The sequence below is a fragment of the Petromyzon marinus genome, chromosome 41 (assembly GCF_048934315.1).
Source record: "Petromyzon marinus isolate PM22_M1 ecotype Great Lakes invasive population chromosome 41, UKy_Petmar_22M1.pri1.0, whole genome shotgun sequence".
NCBI classification, from domain to species: Eukaryota; Metazoa; Chordata; class Hyperoartia; order Petromyzontiformes; family Petromyzontidae; genus Petromyzon; species Petromyzon marinus.
Window position 1 is genome coordinate 5,339,659 of NC_133707.1, and position 17,889 is coordinate 5,357,547.

At 53.7% G+C, this 17,889-nt stretch overlaps 1 protein-coding gene across 3 annotated transcripts in view; it reads right to left on the reverse strand.

The window, feature by feature from the left end:
* The window catches only part of LOC116951004 (glutamate receptor ionotropic, delta-2-like), a 211,749-nt gene that overhangs the window by 21,607 nt on the left and 172,253 nt on the right, over positions 1-17,889 (reverse strand). For 2 of the 3 annotated variants that reach the window (XM_076073274.1, XM_076073272.1), the window contains 6 exons: positions 12,683-12,844; positions 10,895-11,017; positions 9,402-9,503; positions 4,905-5,102; positions 1,443-1,730; positions 190-508 (listed from right to left, as the gene is read on the reverse strand). In XM_076073274.1, the coding sequence (XP_075929389.1) occupies positions 190-508; positions 1,443-1,730; positions 4,905-5,102; positions 9,402-9,503; positions 10,895-11,017; positions 12,683-12,844 (1,192 nt within the window). The remainder of the gene's footprint in view (positions 1-189; positions 509-1,442; positions 1,731-4,904; positions 5,103-9,401; positions 9,504-10,894; positions 11,018-12,682; positions 12,845-17,889) is intronic. The other variant, XM_076073273.1, reaches the window with a different exon arrangement.

The following is a 17,889-nucleotide window of genomic DNA, read 5'->3' on the forward strand; positions in this document are numbered from 1 at the left end:
ACTTTTAAAAGACAATGCATATTTGCATGTTCACCACAAGTACCGTGAGTGGTTAATACACACTTGATTCCCTGCAAAAGGTTTCCATTTGGTATTTGAACATCCTAACACCTCCTGTTTTATTGCCAAAAAGGGTAAACCCTATTCTAATTTTTCATGCACAGACACCAAAACCCATCCACAACCAACCTTGCTGCATCAGCGCAGAGTAGAGGGCCCAGATTGTGGTCGGGATGCTGAGGGGCTTGTTTAGTCCACCACCGCCGCCACCGGCGCCACTACGACCAGCACCGCCGCTGCCACGCGGGCCTCGGGCCCTGCGCCGGCAGGAGGCCGAGCTGGCACGCCGCCGCCGCCGCACGGCGGATCCGGATCCGTCTCGGCCGCTGCCGCTGCCGCTCTCGCTCGCCCGCGCCTCCGCGTTGACGCCGCCGCCGCCGTCCTCGTCATCCTCCTCCTCTCCGGCGTCGTCCTCCTCCTCGTCCTCGTCCGCGTCGTCGTCCATGTCCTCCCCGGGCGGACGGGGGGCGGCGCCGCCGATTTTGGAACGACAGGGAGATACGGACGCCGGTGTTGAGATTCCAATTTCGCCAACCCGCCGGTGGGAAAAAAAACTCAACATTGGAGGCGAGTTCCGTTGTTTCGCGCAGGTGCCTCCCAATTGCGTTGCATTGTTGTTTTTTGACCCTTCATACGCCGTTGCCAAGCTCGCGTGCAGCAGCTGCCCCGACTGTATTGACATTTCGGGGTAGGCTCAACCCCAGGGACTCACGGTGAGATCCGTCAACCCTGACTGGAGTTTCGACAGCCATGCCCACTCAGCCGCTACCCCCTGCCTACTATCCAATAGCCATGCCCACTCAGCCGCTAGCCCCCTGCCTACTATCCAATAGCCGTGCCCACTTAGCAGCTAGCCCCCTGCCTACTATCCAATAGCCATGCCCACTCAGCCGCTAGCCCCATGCCTACTATCCAATAGCCATGCCCACTCGGCCGCTAGCCCCCTGCCTACTAGCCAATAGCCATGCCCACTCAGCCGCTAGCCCCCTGCCTACTATCCAATAGCCATGCCCACTTAGCCACTACCCCCCTGCCTACTATCCAATAGCCGTGCCCACTTAGCCACCACCCCCCTGCCTACTATCCAATAGCCGTGCCCACTTAGCCGCTATCCCCATGCCTACTATCCAATAGCCGTGCCCACTTAGCCACTACCCCCCTGCCTACTATCCAATAGCCGTGCCCACTTAGCCGCTATCCCCATGCCTACTATCCAATAGCCGTGCCCACTTAGCCACTACCCCCCTGCCTACTATCCAATAGCCGTGCCCACTCAGCCGCTATCCCCATGCCTACTATCCAATAGCCATGCCCACTCAGCCACTAGCCCCCTGCCTACTAGCCAATAGCTGTGCCCACTCAGCCGCTAGTCCCCGCCCTACCTCGTAGTCATCGTCGTCGGCCGTGCCTCCGCTGGCGCTGCCGCCGCCCTCGTCCTTGCCGTGCAGCTCGTTGAGGCGGTGCACGAGGACGCCCACGAGGCACACGGTGACCGAGAGGCAGGTCCAGACGGCGGGCTCCAGCGGCGAGAGGCACGACAGCAGGTGCCACGAGGGGTCGGGCCGGAGCAGCATCACGGCCACGCCGCGGTCCAGGAAGCGCACCGTGAAGTCGACGGCCGACTCGCGCTCCGGCGTGATGACCATCGCGCCCAGGCCGGCGTCCGCTTGCTGCGGATCGGGGGGGCAGGGGCGGGAACCGCGCGAAGTCAGCGACCGCACAAAGGGGCCACGCTTCAAAGGCGCGACCGGACCGAGCCGCGATTGTGCGAACTGGAGACGCATTCTCGCAAAAGCGCTGGTCGCGCGAACGGTAAACGATGATTCCAGGGTTTACTCCGCATCTCGAGACTCGTTTTCAGGAGGTGAGAGATGTAATTTTCCCACTCGGTTTTTTTTTTCCAAGAGAGGAGAACGAACCTTTTTCAGTAAACGAACAAACAAAAAATTGCAACTCGATGAAAAACGCCGCGGAAAAAAAAACTTAACTAAAAAGGAGCAATTACATCGGGGATTTTAAACTTTACTCCCGTCTCATTAAACTAGCCCACACAACGGCAGTGTGCCCCCAACTCAAAGCTCCATTTGAGTCTCGACCTTGACCCAAATTGGAGCGCTAATTGCCCTAATAGAATCAAAGTGTGCATTTGGTAGCAGGTGGATGGGGCCCACCGCTCATGAAAGGCAGCAACATGTAGCGACCCCGAGACTCCCTCCCTCCCAGCCCCGTGACGTGATGTCACGGCCACAAGTTAAAAACGCGTAGGGTTAGGGCTCTTAGCGGTTGCACGTTTTCGAGCGACAAAACCGCGCGCGCCCGTGGCTCCCAGCTGTGTGCAGCCCGCCACCCCTCCACCCACCCCTCCACCCACCACTCCACCCACCCCTCCACCCACCCTCCCTCCACCCACCTCCCCTCCCCTCCACCTCCTCCCCCTGCACACAATCCCACAATTCTATCCACCGTCAGATTTCGGAAGGGGTTAACAAATTAGCGTCTCGTTAGTGGTGCGGAACAGAGGCAGTCTTTCATTACCGGATCATTATCAGCCCCATTAGTAATGCTCGCTGCAAAACAGCTTCTCAACATAATTTAAAAACGCGGATGAATTAAACAACAAAACATTTATTCATTCCCAATGGGCCGTGGACTTAATGAAAATTCCGTAACAAAATGACGAAGGTTATATTTTTTTATATATATTTATAAATTTACGCTCTCCTGCTTAGTTACCCATTTATTTGTGAAGATGCTTTATCTGCCGGGCGTGGCGGGTGCCGGAGTGAGAAGGCCTCATTTTCATTTTAGCGTCCAGGAATCGCTCCCGCAGGCCGATTCCTCCATCCCCATCCCGACGAAAATTAACTACCTCCGAGGCACCGCGGCCGTCCTTATCGGCGGCGATAAACGACTGATCGAGCCCATTTGGTTGGTCTTATCAGGACGTACAGGGTGCACGTGAAGGTATCGTCCGTTATATTAATTGCAGGGCAGCTCCATAAAAAGGGATCCGTATATTAAGGGCTTCATTTCCACCGGGTCTGTCCGGGTCGGCGACGCAGAAGAAATGTCCTCGCCCGGCACAACACATCCGGTATACCCCTCGCTCTGGCTGCGGCTACTGCTGGTACCGTTAACTTTGCTCTACCAGCGACCGACGGAAAATATATATTTGCAGGAATCGGCATGCCACATCCGGCGTTCCTCTCGCTCTGGCTGTGCTCGCCAGATAATTATGGGTGAGAAATTAAGCCGCCCCCCTCCCCCCCCCCCCGCGTGTGCATATAACTCAACAGTTACGTGAAGTCACCAGTGTGAACCGCGCGGTTGAATATGCTGGCGACGCCCCGCCCGTGAGCGTCTTCGGCGGCGCGTGCCAAAGGTTTGGGAGCTCGTAAAAGCTCGCAAAAACCGCGATTGGATTATGAGCTCCTGTGGGAAAAAAGATAACCTTCGCGCTGAATAAGATATACAGCTGATAAAAAAAATGTCAGGTTGTAAAACATTGACACTGAATCGTGTAATCTTTAGAAACAAATGCTAACGCGGTTCCTCGTAACATAAACGTCGAGGCACCACCGCGCGGAGGACCCTCGGATGTCTTGGCAGACGTCTAAACCGAACCACCTACTGGCAATCTGGACGCGAACGAGACGCGTCTTTGGAGTTGCGTGATGAGATGGCGACATCAGTGCCAGACGTCACAGTCACGAGCTGCTTGAACATTCCTTCAAGCTGCTCAGTGAGAGAGGCAAATTGCTCGTGCGCGGTCGCTAATGCCTTGAGAATTCTTTGAACGCGTTCAGAGAGATGTGCCTCCTTCCTCGCGGAGTAATGGCTGAGTGCACGCGCGTGCACGAGCACACGCACATAGAAGTGACAAAGATCCGCCCCGTTAAAGCCTCAACAGACTGTTGGGGCAAGGGCTGCTAGCGAGCAGCGCCTAAGACACGACACACGACCGGGTGGGTGGCCGGCCACATTTGTCTCCCCGGTGGCGATGTTTACACACCACACCAGGTACTCATTTGAGTCGACCAAGGGGAGACGCAGGACTGGTTCACATCATCGTCATCGGTGGGAATCTAACTAGGGTTGCTGGGTTCGTAGCGCAGCTCGCGTTAACCGCTGCACCGCCACTCCCTCCATGCTCACATACACGTGGACTCACTAGCCGAAAATGAGCATTTTGGTCTGAAAATTATCCAATTCGTTTTCCTCCTTCAATTTCAGTGCCCCCCCCACCTCGTCCCCCCCCCCCCTCTTCTCCACCTACCCCGCCTCCACCCAGCCCCGCCCCCAGCACCCCCACCCTCCCGATGCATGAATTATATTTGTGCTTTCATTTTGAGCTTAATTAAAATCAATCTATCAGTGTTTCGGCTAATTAATTCAAATCTTTCCCCATTTGCTTCCAAATTTCCGACTCAAATTACGGTCACTTCATTTGCTTGGCCAATTTTTCATTCAACAACCCCGCCCCCCCCCCCCAACTCACGCCCCCCCCATTCCCCCTCCCCCCCGAGACCAACATTCTCCTCCACCAGTTTCCACAAGGCCAGGGGTGGTTCTGCCACCATCAGGGGTCGCTAAGCAGGAATATTACCGCCCACTCCCCCCCCTCCCATTTCATAGTCACCCACCCCCAAACCCCCCCCCCCTCACCCTTGCCGCGAGCATGCACACGTGACTTTATAGGTGCTCGCTAACAGCATTTCCCCCAATAACCTGTTGAAGGCTATACGGTGGGATCTTTGTCTGCACGTGTGCGAGCGTGCGCGTACGTGCGCGTGTGCGTGCGCGTGTGCGTGCGTGCATGTGCGTGCGTGCATGTGCGTGCGTGCCTTGTGTAGGATCTCCCCGAGCAGGCCGCTCCAGGAGCCGCCGGGCCCCGGGCGGCCGTAGCTGTTGTCGGGCGCCTGGTAGAGGTCGTAGGTGAATCCCAGGTGGCGCGACAGCTCCTCCAGCACGTCGACGGCGAAGCCCACAAAGCGCTTGGGCTGACCCAGGACGTTGTCCGCCTTCATCACGAACGGCGGGTCCTGCGGGCCGCGGGCAGTCGTGCTTGCTCCTTCTACTCGATCGTTCGATCGTTTCCATCGATCATTCGCTCATTAATTTGCTCGCAAAAAGTAATCAAAATTTGCCATTTTTTTGTTAAATGGACCTGCCAATTATTCAGTTGGATTTACACACAGCAGCATCGCCCATCCCCCTAATGTGACGCTACCGCAGGCCGTGTCGGTGAAACACAGCGGCGGATTCCGTCGTGATAGCCCTACGAACACCAAACGTACGAACTCACAATCATTATTATCAGCAGGGGGTCTCGGAAGCAGTTCTGCGACATCACCTTCAGCGGACCGTTCTCGAACACAAAGGCTCATGTCATTTCACCACCTCCGGACGAGGTGGTGAAATGACAATGACGTCAGTGTCATAACCGGAATAACATTTGGATGTATTTTCTTTGTTATTATCATGATTATTATTATTTAACACGTACGCTTTGGCGACCAATATCATAGATCGCGTAAATATATAACTATTAACGCCACAAACCTTACTAATTGGCCGTTTCGGGTGGTGGCGGGTTTCACGACACGTATGTTTACGCAATCTAACCCAAACAAACCTGTATTATGGATTATTGTTGCTATTCGGAGAAAAAGGAAAGGCTGTCGAGCTACAGATTGTAACTCTCACAAAGTGGCCGCTCCCTGAGCCTCGGAGTTCACCGAAGGTTCAGCCACTTGGGCAAATTGACGCCGAGTTGCAAGCAAGGCATGCGGACTGAAACTGCCCCGAGGCCTAAGTTATTGAGCGAAAGGTCAGGTCTGCCTGGGAGAGCGTTGCCTGGTCCTTCTCCCACTTTCGCTTGGAACCAGGAGCGCAATGACCTATGTCATGGGGGGGGTGGGGGGGGAGGATATGCAAGATACAACTGTGGGGCTCCCCTCCTTCCTTCCCGACTCACTTTCACTGAAATAGCTACGGATGTTTTTTTATAACTATATGCAGGGTGCTTAAAAAATATATATATTAACACGTCTGAGAATTTGCAACAATAGCACAAGAAGTGTGCTGCCTCCGGGCTGTGGAGACCACCTGGAGAAGGTTCCAGGCACGCGTTGACAACGATGGAGAATACGTGGAGACTCTTGACTTTTTGAAGCTATTAACATTGCATTTGTTATCACGTTACAGTGTATTATCCGTTATTTTTTTTCCATTAAAAACGAAAGTCTCATATAAGTGTTAACTATATTTTTTAAAACACCTTGTATATATTATTTTATATTCTTAGCTCCTTTCGGTAAAGTCACGTTGAAGGGAAACAATAAAATAATAATATATCTTTTATCATGAATTACTGCAGTCACGAAAGCTTTAAATCAAAATTCATATTATTTTAGTTACACCGTGTATTGGGTTTAGAGAAGTGGTTCTTGACTTGTGGTGCACGTCACCCCCTGGGGGTGCGAGACACGGCCAGATTTCTTTGCAAGAAAGTAAATCATCGGAATACAAATGAAGCGCAGGCACCTAAGTTGCAACTACTTTGTTTCATCAAACCTATGTATCTACTGACATTCTATTTTTTTATGATTGAGGACCAAAGGGGTGCAAGGCTGCAGTAAACGTTAAGGACCACTGCTTTAGAGGAAGGTGACTGTATTCATAAAGAGATTTAAAGGTTACAATAGTCACAATTAAGTTATCGTGCATCTTGCTTTCATGCTGGGACCCATCGGTCTCGGATTTCCCCAAAGGGTGTGGGATCGTGCTACTTTATGCCGCTTTAATCGGGCTTGACCCATGGTAGACCGCAGAATTTTTTTTTAATGAGTTCAATGCGTAGGCTTTCGCGACCAATTATTGTCCGTTGTTGTGGGTTTGCTCGCCAACTAGCTACGTGACGAACCATACTATTTGGCTGTGCCGGGTGGTGGCGGGTTTCACGACACATTTATATTTACGTGATCTAACCCCACAATATTTAAATGAATAAAAACATTTTGAATATTTTTTTTTCGTTTACTTGTTTATATCTGACAATTCTGGGCCCTATCCGCCCTCCCCCCTTGTGGCCGACTGAGCCCCTTTGCATCGCACGACAATGGCAGTGCTGACGAGTAACCACATCATGACGGTGCTGGCTACTGGTGGCGGTGTTTTATCTGTAGGGGAGCTGTGGCGCAGTGGTTAGCATGCTACCTGGAGCGCACGCGCGGACGGCCAGGTCACCGCCTCGGCCTTTTGCCGTGGCTGGCGTCTCGGTCGATTAATTGACTCTCTCCATTGGATTCGTGTTCGTCTGCATATTCGCTCGTTGGGTTAGAGTTACGATTGCTATTAAATAGTTTGCTGTTACAAATGGACATTTAACCACTCCGTAATCTAAGGTGTTAATAATGTTTTTGTATAACTATCAGCCATGCTCAATTCACTGCTGTATGAATGTCTCCACAAGCCAGCGGTAATATCTCAACACAATATGAACATTTATATATTAATAAGTCGGTTTTATAACATCCTCAGATGGTTGGGTTGTACGCAAGAGAGGCCGTGTCGATCACACAATGTATGTCTAGTCCATCTCATGCACATTGCAATAAAATATCCCGCTTTTTATTATTATTATTTATCCAGTGTGAATGCTAATGGTTTACACAGTAAATAAACGTAATTTTACGTGCACATATTGTATTGTTTTCCAGAGGGATTGATTCATTATAATATTTATTAGGGTATAAAAAGCAGGTTGGCGACATCCAATACACCAAAGACAAAGACCTCCCTGAATAGCCTTAATAGACTGTTAGGGAAAGTGTTGTTAGCGAGCACCTGTGAAGGCCAACACAACACACGAGGTGGTGTTTGGCCAGCACCTCGCCCGGCCGTCTTCGTCTCCCTAATGTCGATGTTGACACACCGCACTAGGTACTCATTTGACACTGAGTCGACCTAGGGGAGGCTCAGGACTGGTTCTGAGCCTCCAGATAAACCACCACCACCACCACCATGACGATGTTGTTTCTCATCAGCACTGCCGTCGTCACCGTCATCAGCCCGAGCTGAAACGAAACGAAACCCTTGCACTCTACGGAAGGCCACTGTGTTCCTCCAATGGGACTCGTCCGCAAACGCGGCCGCGGCGGCCACAATCGACGGGACGGCATCGCCATCGACTCTCACCCGAGCACTTCGCACGGGGCTCGGGGGGGGGGGGAAACCTCGATCCTACCGATGGCACCGCCGCCCGGAGTCCGTCCCGCGTCGCCCGCGCACGCCGCGACGTTCAAACGTCCGGCTCCCCGCGGCGCGTCTGGCCCACTCGCCGCCCGACGAAGACGGCCCTTCGTCAGCTCCAGCAGCGTTTCATTCTTCTTCTTCTTCTTCTCCCGAAGCGGAGTTTCGCGTCAGTTAAACGTGGGATGTCAGGGTCAGGGGAGGGGGGGGAGCGCCCACGCGTTGCCAACGTTGGCCCCCCCGATGTCTCCGTGGTTTTTACCGGGTCGCCGGTAGGAGCGTGACTCTTCAACCGCGTCAACAACGTCGTGGTAATCATTAATCAATCGTTGAATGCGGATCGCGACGCTCAATCGCTGCGAGGAACACTCGAGGTGAGGGGTGGGAGGGTGGGAGGAGGTGAGGGCAGGAGGTGGGGGGCCACTGCTGGTGGCCTCTGGCTGCTCCTCCTGTGGGGGGCTCCCCCCCCCCTGGGGTTGGGGGGAGAGTCTCCCAAGTCCCCCGAGGCAGTCACGTGATTGAAGAGGAGCTCTGCATACTGGTTTTTTTACTTTTGATGCCGTCTGACTGCATTCACTATATACAATGCATGGAAAAACATACACCCCGAATCGTGATAATCACATTGCCATTGAGGTGACAATTGTTCCACTCATGCCATTTAACTTGTCAATTGTTGCCCACGTGACAATTTGATTTGATTGTCCCTGTCAGATGGTGGAGGGTTATCGTGAAACATTGACATCATACCTACACGACAACCTAACAAAAAAAAAACGTATTACAAATTATAATAACGGTCGTGAACGCCTAGACATGGAGTCGAAGGACTGATGTTGATGAAAAAAGTAACACCACTTGAAAAACCGCCGAACGCACGAATATTTTAGACTATTGTGAATCCTGCTTTCGATATATACGAATGCCTTTGACCCAGTGAACGAGCGCCCTGACATTCCGCCAGACCTCCTGGACAGCGACAACAACCACACGGTCACCCACCCGACTGTCCGAGCACTCATTTGTCCCGCCCCCCCCCTCCAGCCCCCCCTCTAACCCCACCACTCCAGGGTGGTTCCGAGCCTCACCAGCACGACAGCCACCTTCAGCGTGACCCCGCGGATGTTGCGTCCTGGCATGCTGTCACTCAGCGAGCCGTTGAGTCCATTCACGGGATCCCAGACGCCGAGCTAGGGGCGGCGGAGGAATGGAGCGGGTTACGCGCCTTGCACGGTTGGGCAAAGCGCGGTGCGAGACAACTTCAACGTACGCGCGTACGGACAAGCGTGCGCACAATCGCACGTGTGCACATATGCGAGCGTGACCGCGTGCACGCGCGCATACCTACACCAGAAACACCATGATAAATCTCATCATTATCATCATCGTCTATCCCCAAACGACTGAACACCTCTTTTTACTTATCCGGACATTGCTGGATGAAGGCCCCCCCCCCCCCCCCCGCCAATCCTCGCTACCCGCCCCCCCCCCGCCAGCTCTTCCTCGCTGGTCATCAATCTCAGGTGGCCCCCCTTTCCTTCTGGCTGCCTTTCCGTCACCAGTCTCGCCTATTGCCCATCATCCCTCCTAGCGCTCTGTCCACCCCAATGGCTATAGGAGAGGATGGCATGGCTCAAGAGAGAGAGAGAAAGAGAAAGCGTTGATTCTTAACACGGTTCAACTGCCGGCCATGGATAACTCACATCAGTGGTCAGTGTTGTTCGAATCATGAGAGCCACCCAGAGAGTGTGGAATTGTGCAAACAACGGTACTTGGTCAAGACACACGTGGTTGGGTTATGGTGTGGCGTTTCAACATCATTACTGGGGAGACGAAGGCGGCCGGGCATGATGTTGTGTTTCAACATCAGCACTGGTGAGTGGAGAGGTTATGGTGGTGGCCACACCAACCTCTCGCGCGCCGCCACGGCGAACTTAACGGGGGCTCGCCGACGCCAAAACCCGCGCCGACAGTTTAAGCGAGAGGCGAAACCAGCGCTGAACTTTTTCTTCGTCTTTCTCTGTGCACAGCTACCCCATGCGGTCAGAACCGCTGTGTCTGTCCGTCCACATTCCCATGTAGAGAAACCCACTGAGCCTTAGGCTCATTCACTCAGTGGGTCCCATCTGGATGTCGAGCAAATTCAGCACCACTAGGCGCGGACAGCAGCGGGGGGCTCGGGATTGAGATCATGGGCACGTGTGTGTGTGTGTGAGTGCGCGTGTGTGTTTGCGTTTGCGTGAATTTTGTGGTGAGCGGTTGTGGAGTGGGTAGCGCGCTGCGCTACTACCCCGGCGACGCGAGTTCGATTGCCGCTCACGGCCAACGCCGGTGACGATCACCCGAGCCGGTCCTGGGCCTCCCCTGGGTCGACTCAGCCTCAAATGAGGACCTGGTGCCGTGTGTAACCAACGTCATTCGGTAGACAAAGGTGGCCGGGCGTGGTGTTGGCCACCCACCCCCTCGCGCGCCGTGTCGCCCGCCTGAATAGGCCGCTCGCTAACAGCACTTGCCCCGAACGGTATGTCAAGGCTATACGGGGGACCTTTGTCTTTGTTGGTGGATGCTCACGTTCTCCCACCTTCCGCACGGTTTTCTCCTGGCCGCCGTCGGCGTAGCTCGTGCCCAGGACCTCGAACTGCAGGTTGGGGTTCACGCCGAGCTCATTAAACTGGAGCTCTCCCGTCAGCCCCCACACGCGCCCCTGCCAAACCCCCGCGGACACAAAGACATAGATCCCCCGTGTAGCCTTAACAGACTGTCGGAGATAAGTGCTGTTAGCGAGCACATACGCAGGGACACAAAGACAAAGATCCCCCATTTAGCCTTAACAGACTGTAGGGGCAAGTGCTGTTAGCGAGCACCTATGAAGGCCGGCACGGCACACGAGGGGGTGGGTGGCCAACACTACGCCCGGCCGCCTTTGTCTCCCTAGTGACGATGTTTACACATCGCACCAGATACTCATTTGAGGGTGAGTCGACCTAGGGGAGGCCCGGGACCGGTTCAGATAATCGTCACTGGTGTTGGCCGTGAGCGGGAATCGAACCCGGCTCGCCAGGTTCGTAGCGCAGCGCGCTAACCGCTACACACACACACACACACGTACGGTAACTACACACGCTGATTAATGAAGACACGTGCAGATGCACGAAGATGCACGCAGATGTAGACAGGCACAGGACCTACGTACACACACACAAACAACAGCAGCAGCAAAAGCCACAAGCAGCCACAGCAACTAACAAAGGGTCTTTACACAGATGCACGATGTCCTTTGGAGAAAAAAGGGGTAGCCCTGCAATTGCTTTGTCACGCCACTGCTGGCAGAAGGTGCCTCCCGTTCACATAGCCAGACCTCGAGAGAGCCTCCTAAAGGGGACATTTTGGCCTACTCTTCCACAGCTGACCAAATGTCTTGGAAGAGGTGGGAGTAGCCACAATTCACCCGGCCACATTTGACCTGCCGATCGACTAACTGTGGTGAATCCTTTTATAGAGCTGGGTGGACAGAGGTAGGGGGATTATGTGTGTGTGTGCCATCACCTTGTATACTGATACCTGATACCTGTATTAACGTGTGTGCCATCACGAAGGTGGCCGGGCGTGGTGCTGGTCACCCATCCCTTCGTATGCCGTGCCAGACTTCATGGGTGCTCGCGAAGAGCTATATGGGGGATCTTTGTCATTGTCTGGCCATTATCTTGCACGCATCCGCAGCCCCATCGCGGTTGGTGCGCCACCGCGGTTGACGTGCCACCGAAGTCAGTGTGCCACCGAAGTCAGTGTGCCACCGAAGTCAGCGTGCCACCGAAGTCAGTGTGCCACCGAAGTCAGCGTGCCACCCAAGTCAGTGTGCCACCGAAGTCAGCGCGCTACCGAAGTCAGTGTGCCACCGAAGTCAGCGCGCTACCGAAGTCAGCGTGCCACCGAAGTCAGCGCGCTACCGAAGTCAGCGTGCCACCGAAGTCAGCGTGCCACCGAAGTCAGCGTGCCACCGAAGTCAGCGCGCTACCGAAGTCCGCGTGCCACCGAAGTCAGCGCGCTACCGAAGTCAGCGTGCCACCGAAGTCAGCGCGCTACCGAAGTCAGTGTGCCACCGAAGTCAGCGCGCTACCGAAGTCAGCGTGCCACCGAAGTCAGCGCGATACCGAAGTCAGTGTGCCACCGAAGTCAGCGCGCTACCGAAGTCAGCGTGCCACCGAAGTCAGCGCGCTACTGAAGACAGTGTGCCACCGAAGTCAGCGCGCTACCGAAGTCAGCGTGCCACCGCGGTCGGCGTGCCACCGAAGTCAGTGTGCCACCGCGGTCGGCGTGCCACCGAAGTCAGTGTGCCACCGAAGTCATCACGCCACCGCGAGCGCCCTACCTGGCGGATGACGTCCAGCATGGAGTGGCCGCCGTTCCAGGGCTTGGTCCAGCGCTTGAGGCAGCTCAGGCTCGCCATGCTGTGCCACTTGCGGTCCTCCAGCTTCTGGTGGAAGGCGGTGGTGAGCAGCACCACGCTGTCGTAGATGTACAGGCTGCTCACCTGCACAACAAAGGCGAAGATCTCCCGTATAGTCTCAACAAACTGCTGGGGCAAGTGCTGTTCGCGAGCACAGGTGAAGGCCGGAATGGCACACGAGGGGGTGGGTGGCCAGCAGCACGCCTGGCCGCCTTTGTCTCCCCAGTGGCGATGTTTACACACCATACCAGGCACTCGTTTTAAGGACGAGTCGACATACGGGAGGTCCAGGACCCGGTTCAGATATTCGTCACTGAATATTGGCCGTAAAGCGGTAATACGACTCGGGTCGCCTGGTTCGCAAAGCAGCTAACGGCACTTGCCCCCAAAAGTCTGTTCAGGCTATAAGGGGGATCTTTGACTTGTGTCCATTTGTAGTCTGTGTCACCGGGTTCGTAGCGCAGCTCTCAAACCACTGTGTCAGCGCTCCCCTCCCACACACACACACGCGCACACACAGACACGCACGACTCCACTGAGCAAATGTGCAATCGGCAGCAGCCACCGGTGAGCGCGGCGCGCGGGCATCACCTGGAAGCGGCCGCGCGTGTAAATCTCTCGCGGACCAGGCAAGCGCACGAGTCACAAACGACGCGCGTAAAAATGCGGCACGACGGATGGCGGTGACACTCGACGCACGCGGCGCTCGCTCGCACAGAGCCCCGAGGTGCGGCGGGCCGGGGGGGGGGCGTCGGGGATTGATATCCTGCGGATGAAGAGGCAGTTTACGAGACGTACGGGCCACGTGCAATTGTAAATTATTCGGTGTCGGTGCCAGGTCCGGTTTTACGGGCACACGGACGGTGGCTGTTCGAAGCCTCCAGACGTTCGCCGCCGTCACGGCAGCCTTCCTCTCGTTTCCGCTCTTGCACGACCGACCGACCGACCGACGCTCAAAACGGAGGCGGCTTTGGAAGCTGGCTTGGTGGTGGCGGAGGGCCGAGAGCACGGAGCCCCTGCGCTTTTGAAAACCCGGGTTCGAATCCGGGGTTTCGGCCACCCGTGGTATAACCCTCGGTTCATATTCTTAGCTCTTTCGGTAAAGTCACGTTGAAGGGAAACAATAAAATAATAAAATATATATAAAACAATAATTCTCATAGGTGCTTGCTAACAGCACTTGCCCAAACATTATGTTCAAAGGCTATACGGGGGAGCTTTGTCTTTGTTGGTGTGTAGGAGAGTAAATTCGCCGTGCGTGCCTGCTAACGCTAACACGTGCGCGCTAACTGCAATCAAATATGAATTGCGCTCTACCCAGCAATATCGTACACCCACACGTGTGTATACATATATATATATTTCTGTAACATATCTACCAACCACAAGACAATCGAATAAATAATTGAAATAAAAGCCTCCGGAATTGTGCAGCGACGTTTAAATTATATCATCACTGTAACCAAAAAAAAAAGTGTCAAGTCGCGCGCGCCCTGGAACAATAAAGGGTGATGTGCTGCCACCGTGATGTGCCGCGATAGGACATCGCCTTTTACAGACCCTCGCGGTGCAACCCACGGGGGTGAAAAAAAAGGGTAATGGATTTTTTTTTCTCTCTCTCTCTCTCTCTTCTTTCGTTTTATCACTGATCTGCCTGAATTATGTAAACAGTGGAGTTTAATTTATCGCCGAGGGCACAATTAATCGTTGTGAAATATTAAATTGTTCAGGAGTGACTTTGCAATCACTTACTTAATCAGCCAAACCTTGACACACGCGTTCCCAAGCGTGTGGAGGGGGGGAGGGGGGGGGCGCCTCCTCCTCCTCCTCCACCTCCCCCCTCTCCGCCTCACGCGAAGCCTCGGCAATTATCCCCCTCCGTGTGTTCCCGCTGAGGCTCTTGCCGCCACCAGCGCCGTCTACGAACCTCGGTTGAACAACCAAGCGATCCATATTCTTGGTTCTTTCGTTAAAGTCACGTAGAAGGGAAACAATAAAATAATAAAAATATAAAACAATAAAATTATCACGACGTTTCGACTGCAACACAAGCAATCGTCATAAGGTGTGAAAACCACAGCAAGAAAATTTGAAGAAGAAAAAAAACGCCACTTTTTTCAAATTTTCTTGCTGTGGTTTTCACACCTGATGACGATTGCTTGTGTTGCAGTCGAAACGTCGTCATAATTTTATTGTTTTATATTTTTATTATTTTATTGTTTCCCTTCTACGTGACTTTACTGAAAGAACCAAGCCTATGAATCCCTGCGGTCACGAAAACTTTAAATCAAAACCAAGCGATCGTCGCCTTCATTCGTGTGGCGTGCGGGGGGAGGGGGGGGGAAATGGAGGGGGAGGTGCGCGAGGGGGTGGAGGCAGCCGGTCAGCGACGTTCCTCTCTTAGTGCCGAGGTTGGAGAGGGGGCCAGCGGACGGGCCGCAGAAGCGGCCACGTGATGAATATCTCAAACGAGCAGGGGCGTTGTTGCGCGGTCCGACGTTGGAATATTTTTTTTTTATTGTTGTATGCGTTGAGACTGTCATCCTCTCCTAGCCGCACCTCCGATTAGCGCTGCTGGCTACGTATGGCGTCAAAGAATTTCAACATACAGTACGTACGTGTGTGTTGAACGTCTTCAGCACCGTAGCGTAGCCAGCTTGCGCTAATTGGAAGTTTGAGATTGGGTGACCGCATTCTGTTTTTTTTCTTTTTCAAATGTCCACTGGTTTGGGGAGAGGTCCGGGTTTTGTTATTATATTATTATTGGTGATGTCGATGGGGCAAGTTCACACTGGCAGGTTCTTCTGTGGGCTCGAGATGTTAACTAGCTCGCCTGATATGCAGTAGGTTGTGGGTTCAATCGCAACCCTGATTCCTGTATATTTGGAGTTTGCATGTCTCTCTCCACGTGGTCGTGTGAATTTTTCTCCGGGTCCTCCAGTTTTTACCACCACATTTAGAATCATCACGCGTTCAGAGTATGTGGCTGCTATGAATTTCCACGCGATAAGCCACTTCGTTGGACTGTCATTTTGAGGCCAGGTTGCTTCTGAAATAAAGCTACGTGGCTCACCTTACCTGGTCAATGTTTTTAAAAAAAAAATGGTGCTTAGTAAGCGTTCGTTAGAGGACAAGGACACACATAGAGCCACCTGCAGGGTTGCATGAGAGGCCACCACGGGAGCTCCCGCCAGCTCGATCCCACTGCAGGTTGCGGGATGTTATCCGGACTCCGGAACGGTGACCGACCATCTCTTGAAATGCGACTCGGGCCCCGGGGTCAGTAGGTCGGGCCGCGAGGTCCCACCCCCATCGCGGCATGAGCGTGCACAGATCTGCGATGTGAACCGGAGCTTTCGGTAGAGGCAAGGGTTGGTGGCTCGCACAGCGTTCTCTGATATGGCAAAGGATAGCCCAGGAGATGGTGGTAACAGCAAGTGGGTTCTCTTACGTATTCTTTGTTCGTTCTCGCTTTGACGTTCCCCTATATCCCCCACACCCCCTCAGCCCCCATGCCCCCTCTCCCACCACTCCCACGCACCACGTCAAATTCACGCACTGCGCTCCAAGCCAGATTATATGAGTTCGACCCCAGCACTAAAAACTTAAAGTAATCTATTTCATTTTGCCAGGTAAAGCACACTAAGCTATTGTCTCTTTTTAGAGGCAACCTGGCCACACATGGCAGCTCACCTAAGTGGTTTCATCATTACGTGTGGGTTTTGACACGGAGTAGCAGCCAAATAATCTAAGCGCGCGTTTTTTCTAAATGCGGAGGGCAGTACCGTAGGAACCCAGAGAACAATCCACGCGACCACCACGTGGTTGATCGACGTGCCGTGTACCGGGCGAAGGAGGCGACATTTCCTTGCCACCACACCGCCCCACAGCCAACATCGTCCACGGACATCGGTTCCCGCTCACAGCTACCACCAGTGACGATTACTTGAACCCGTACTGGGCCTCGCCGAGGTCAACATTGCCTTAAGGAAGCACCTGGTGTGGTGCGCAACCATCAGAACTGGGGGAGATAAAAGGCGGCCGGGCGCGGCGCATGCCACACCATCCTTCAAGCCCAGCGCTGTCTTGCAAAGGTCGCTCGCTAAGATAGCTCGTCCCAACAGCCTGTGTACACTACGTGGAGGATCTTTGTCTGTGTGTGTGTGTGCACGCATGTTGGCACATTTATATAACGTATCACCTCCATTTTATTTCCGCTGGAAAGCCCGGGGAGGGAGAAGTTGGGGGGGGGGGGGGGGGGTTGGGGGGGAAATCGCTCTGGCTGCTCGCAATTGCCCCGGCTATCCAATTGGGATTCCCTGGGTAAACACCCACTGTCTGTGATGTCAGTATTTACAGCCGGGTTTGCAGCCAAGCCCCCCGTACTCCTCCAGCAATCCCCCCCCCCCACCGTCACCGCCCCCCCACTGCCCCCCCTCCCGCCCCATCACGGCTCCGCACCGACATGAACTACATTGAGCAGACACCAATGCCATCCTGATTTAGCGTCCCCCCCGGCCCGTATCGATTCCGGATTACTGGCCGGCGTCCAAGGTCATTGCCGGCAGCGGCCTCGTGCGGCGGCCGGAACGTAACGGGCGGCTTCAACGGCGCGATCAGCGGGCGTCCGCCATCGTGTTTGCGACGATGTTTTTCCTCCGGGACCTCTGGGTTTTTCCCCTCCGCATTCAGAAAGAATGCGTCTGAGATTATTGAGATTATTCTGCTGCTGTGGATTTCTACATGATAAGCCACTTAGTTGAGCTTTCATTTGTGGCCAGGTCGCTCCCGAAAAGAAGATAAAAGCTTAGTGGGCCTTAACTAGTAAAATAAAAAAAATGGTTTACTTTTATCCGTAAATATATTCTGAAAGTGATTCGTTTACCGTGCCTGTAATTTGCACTCCTATCGTGTTTTTTATATGATGTGTTGCTGTGACGTTCTCACCCACCCCCTCCTGGACATCTGTGACAAAGAGCTCTATATCTCATCGGATTCATCTCCATATATATAAAAAGGCAAAGTTGTGAATATGTGTGTCTGTTCAAAATGTTTAGCATACTTCCCGACATGCAACAAACTTGAAATTTGCCATGTGGGTACTTTCCAGACTGTACACCATGCAAACA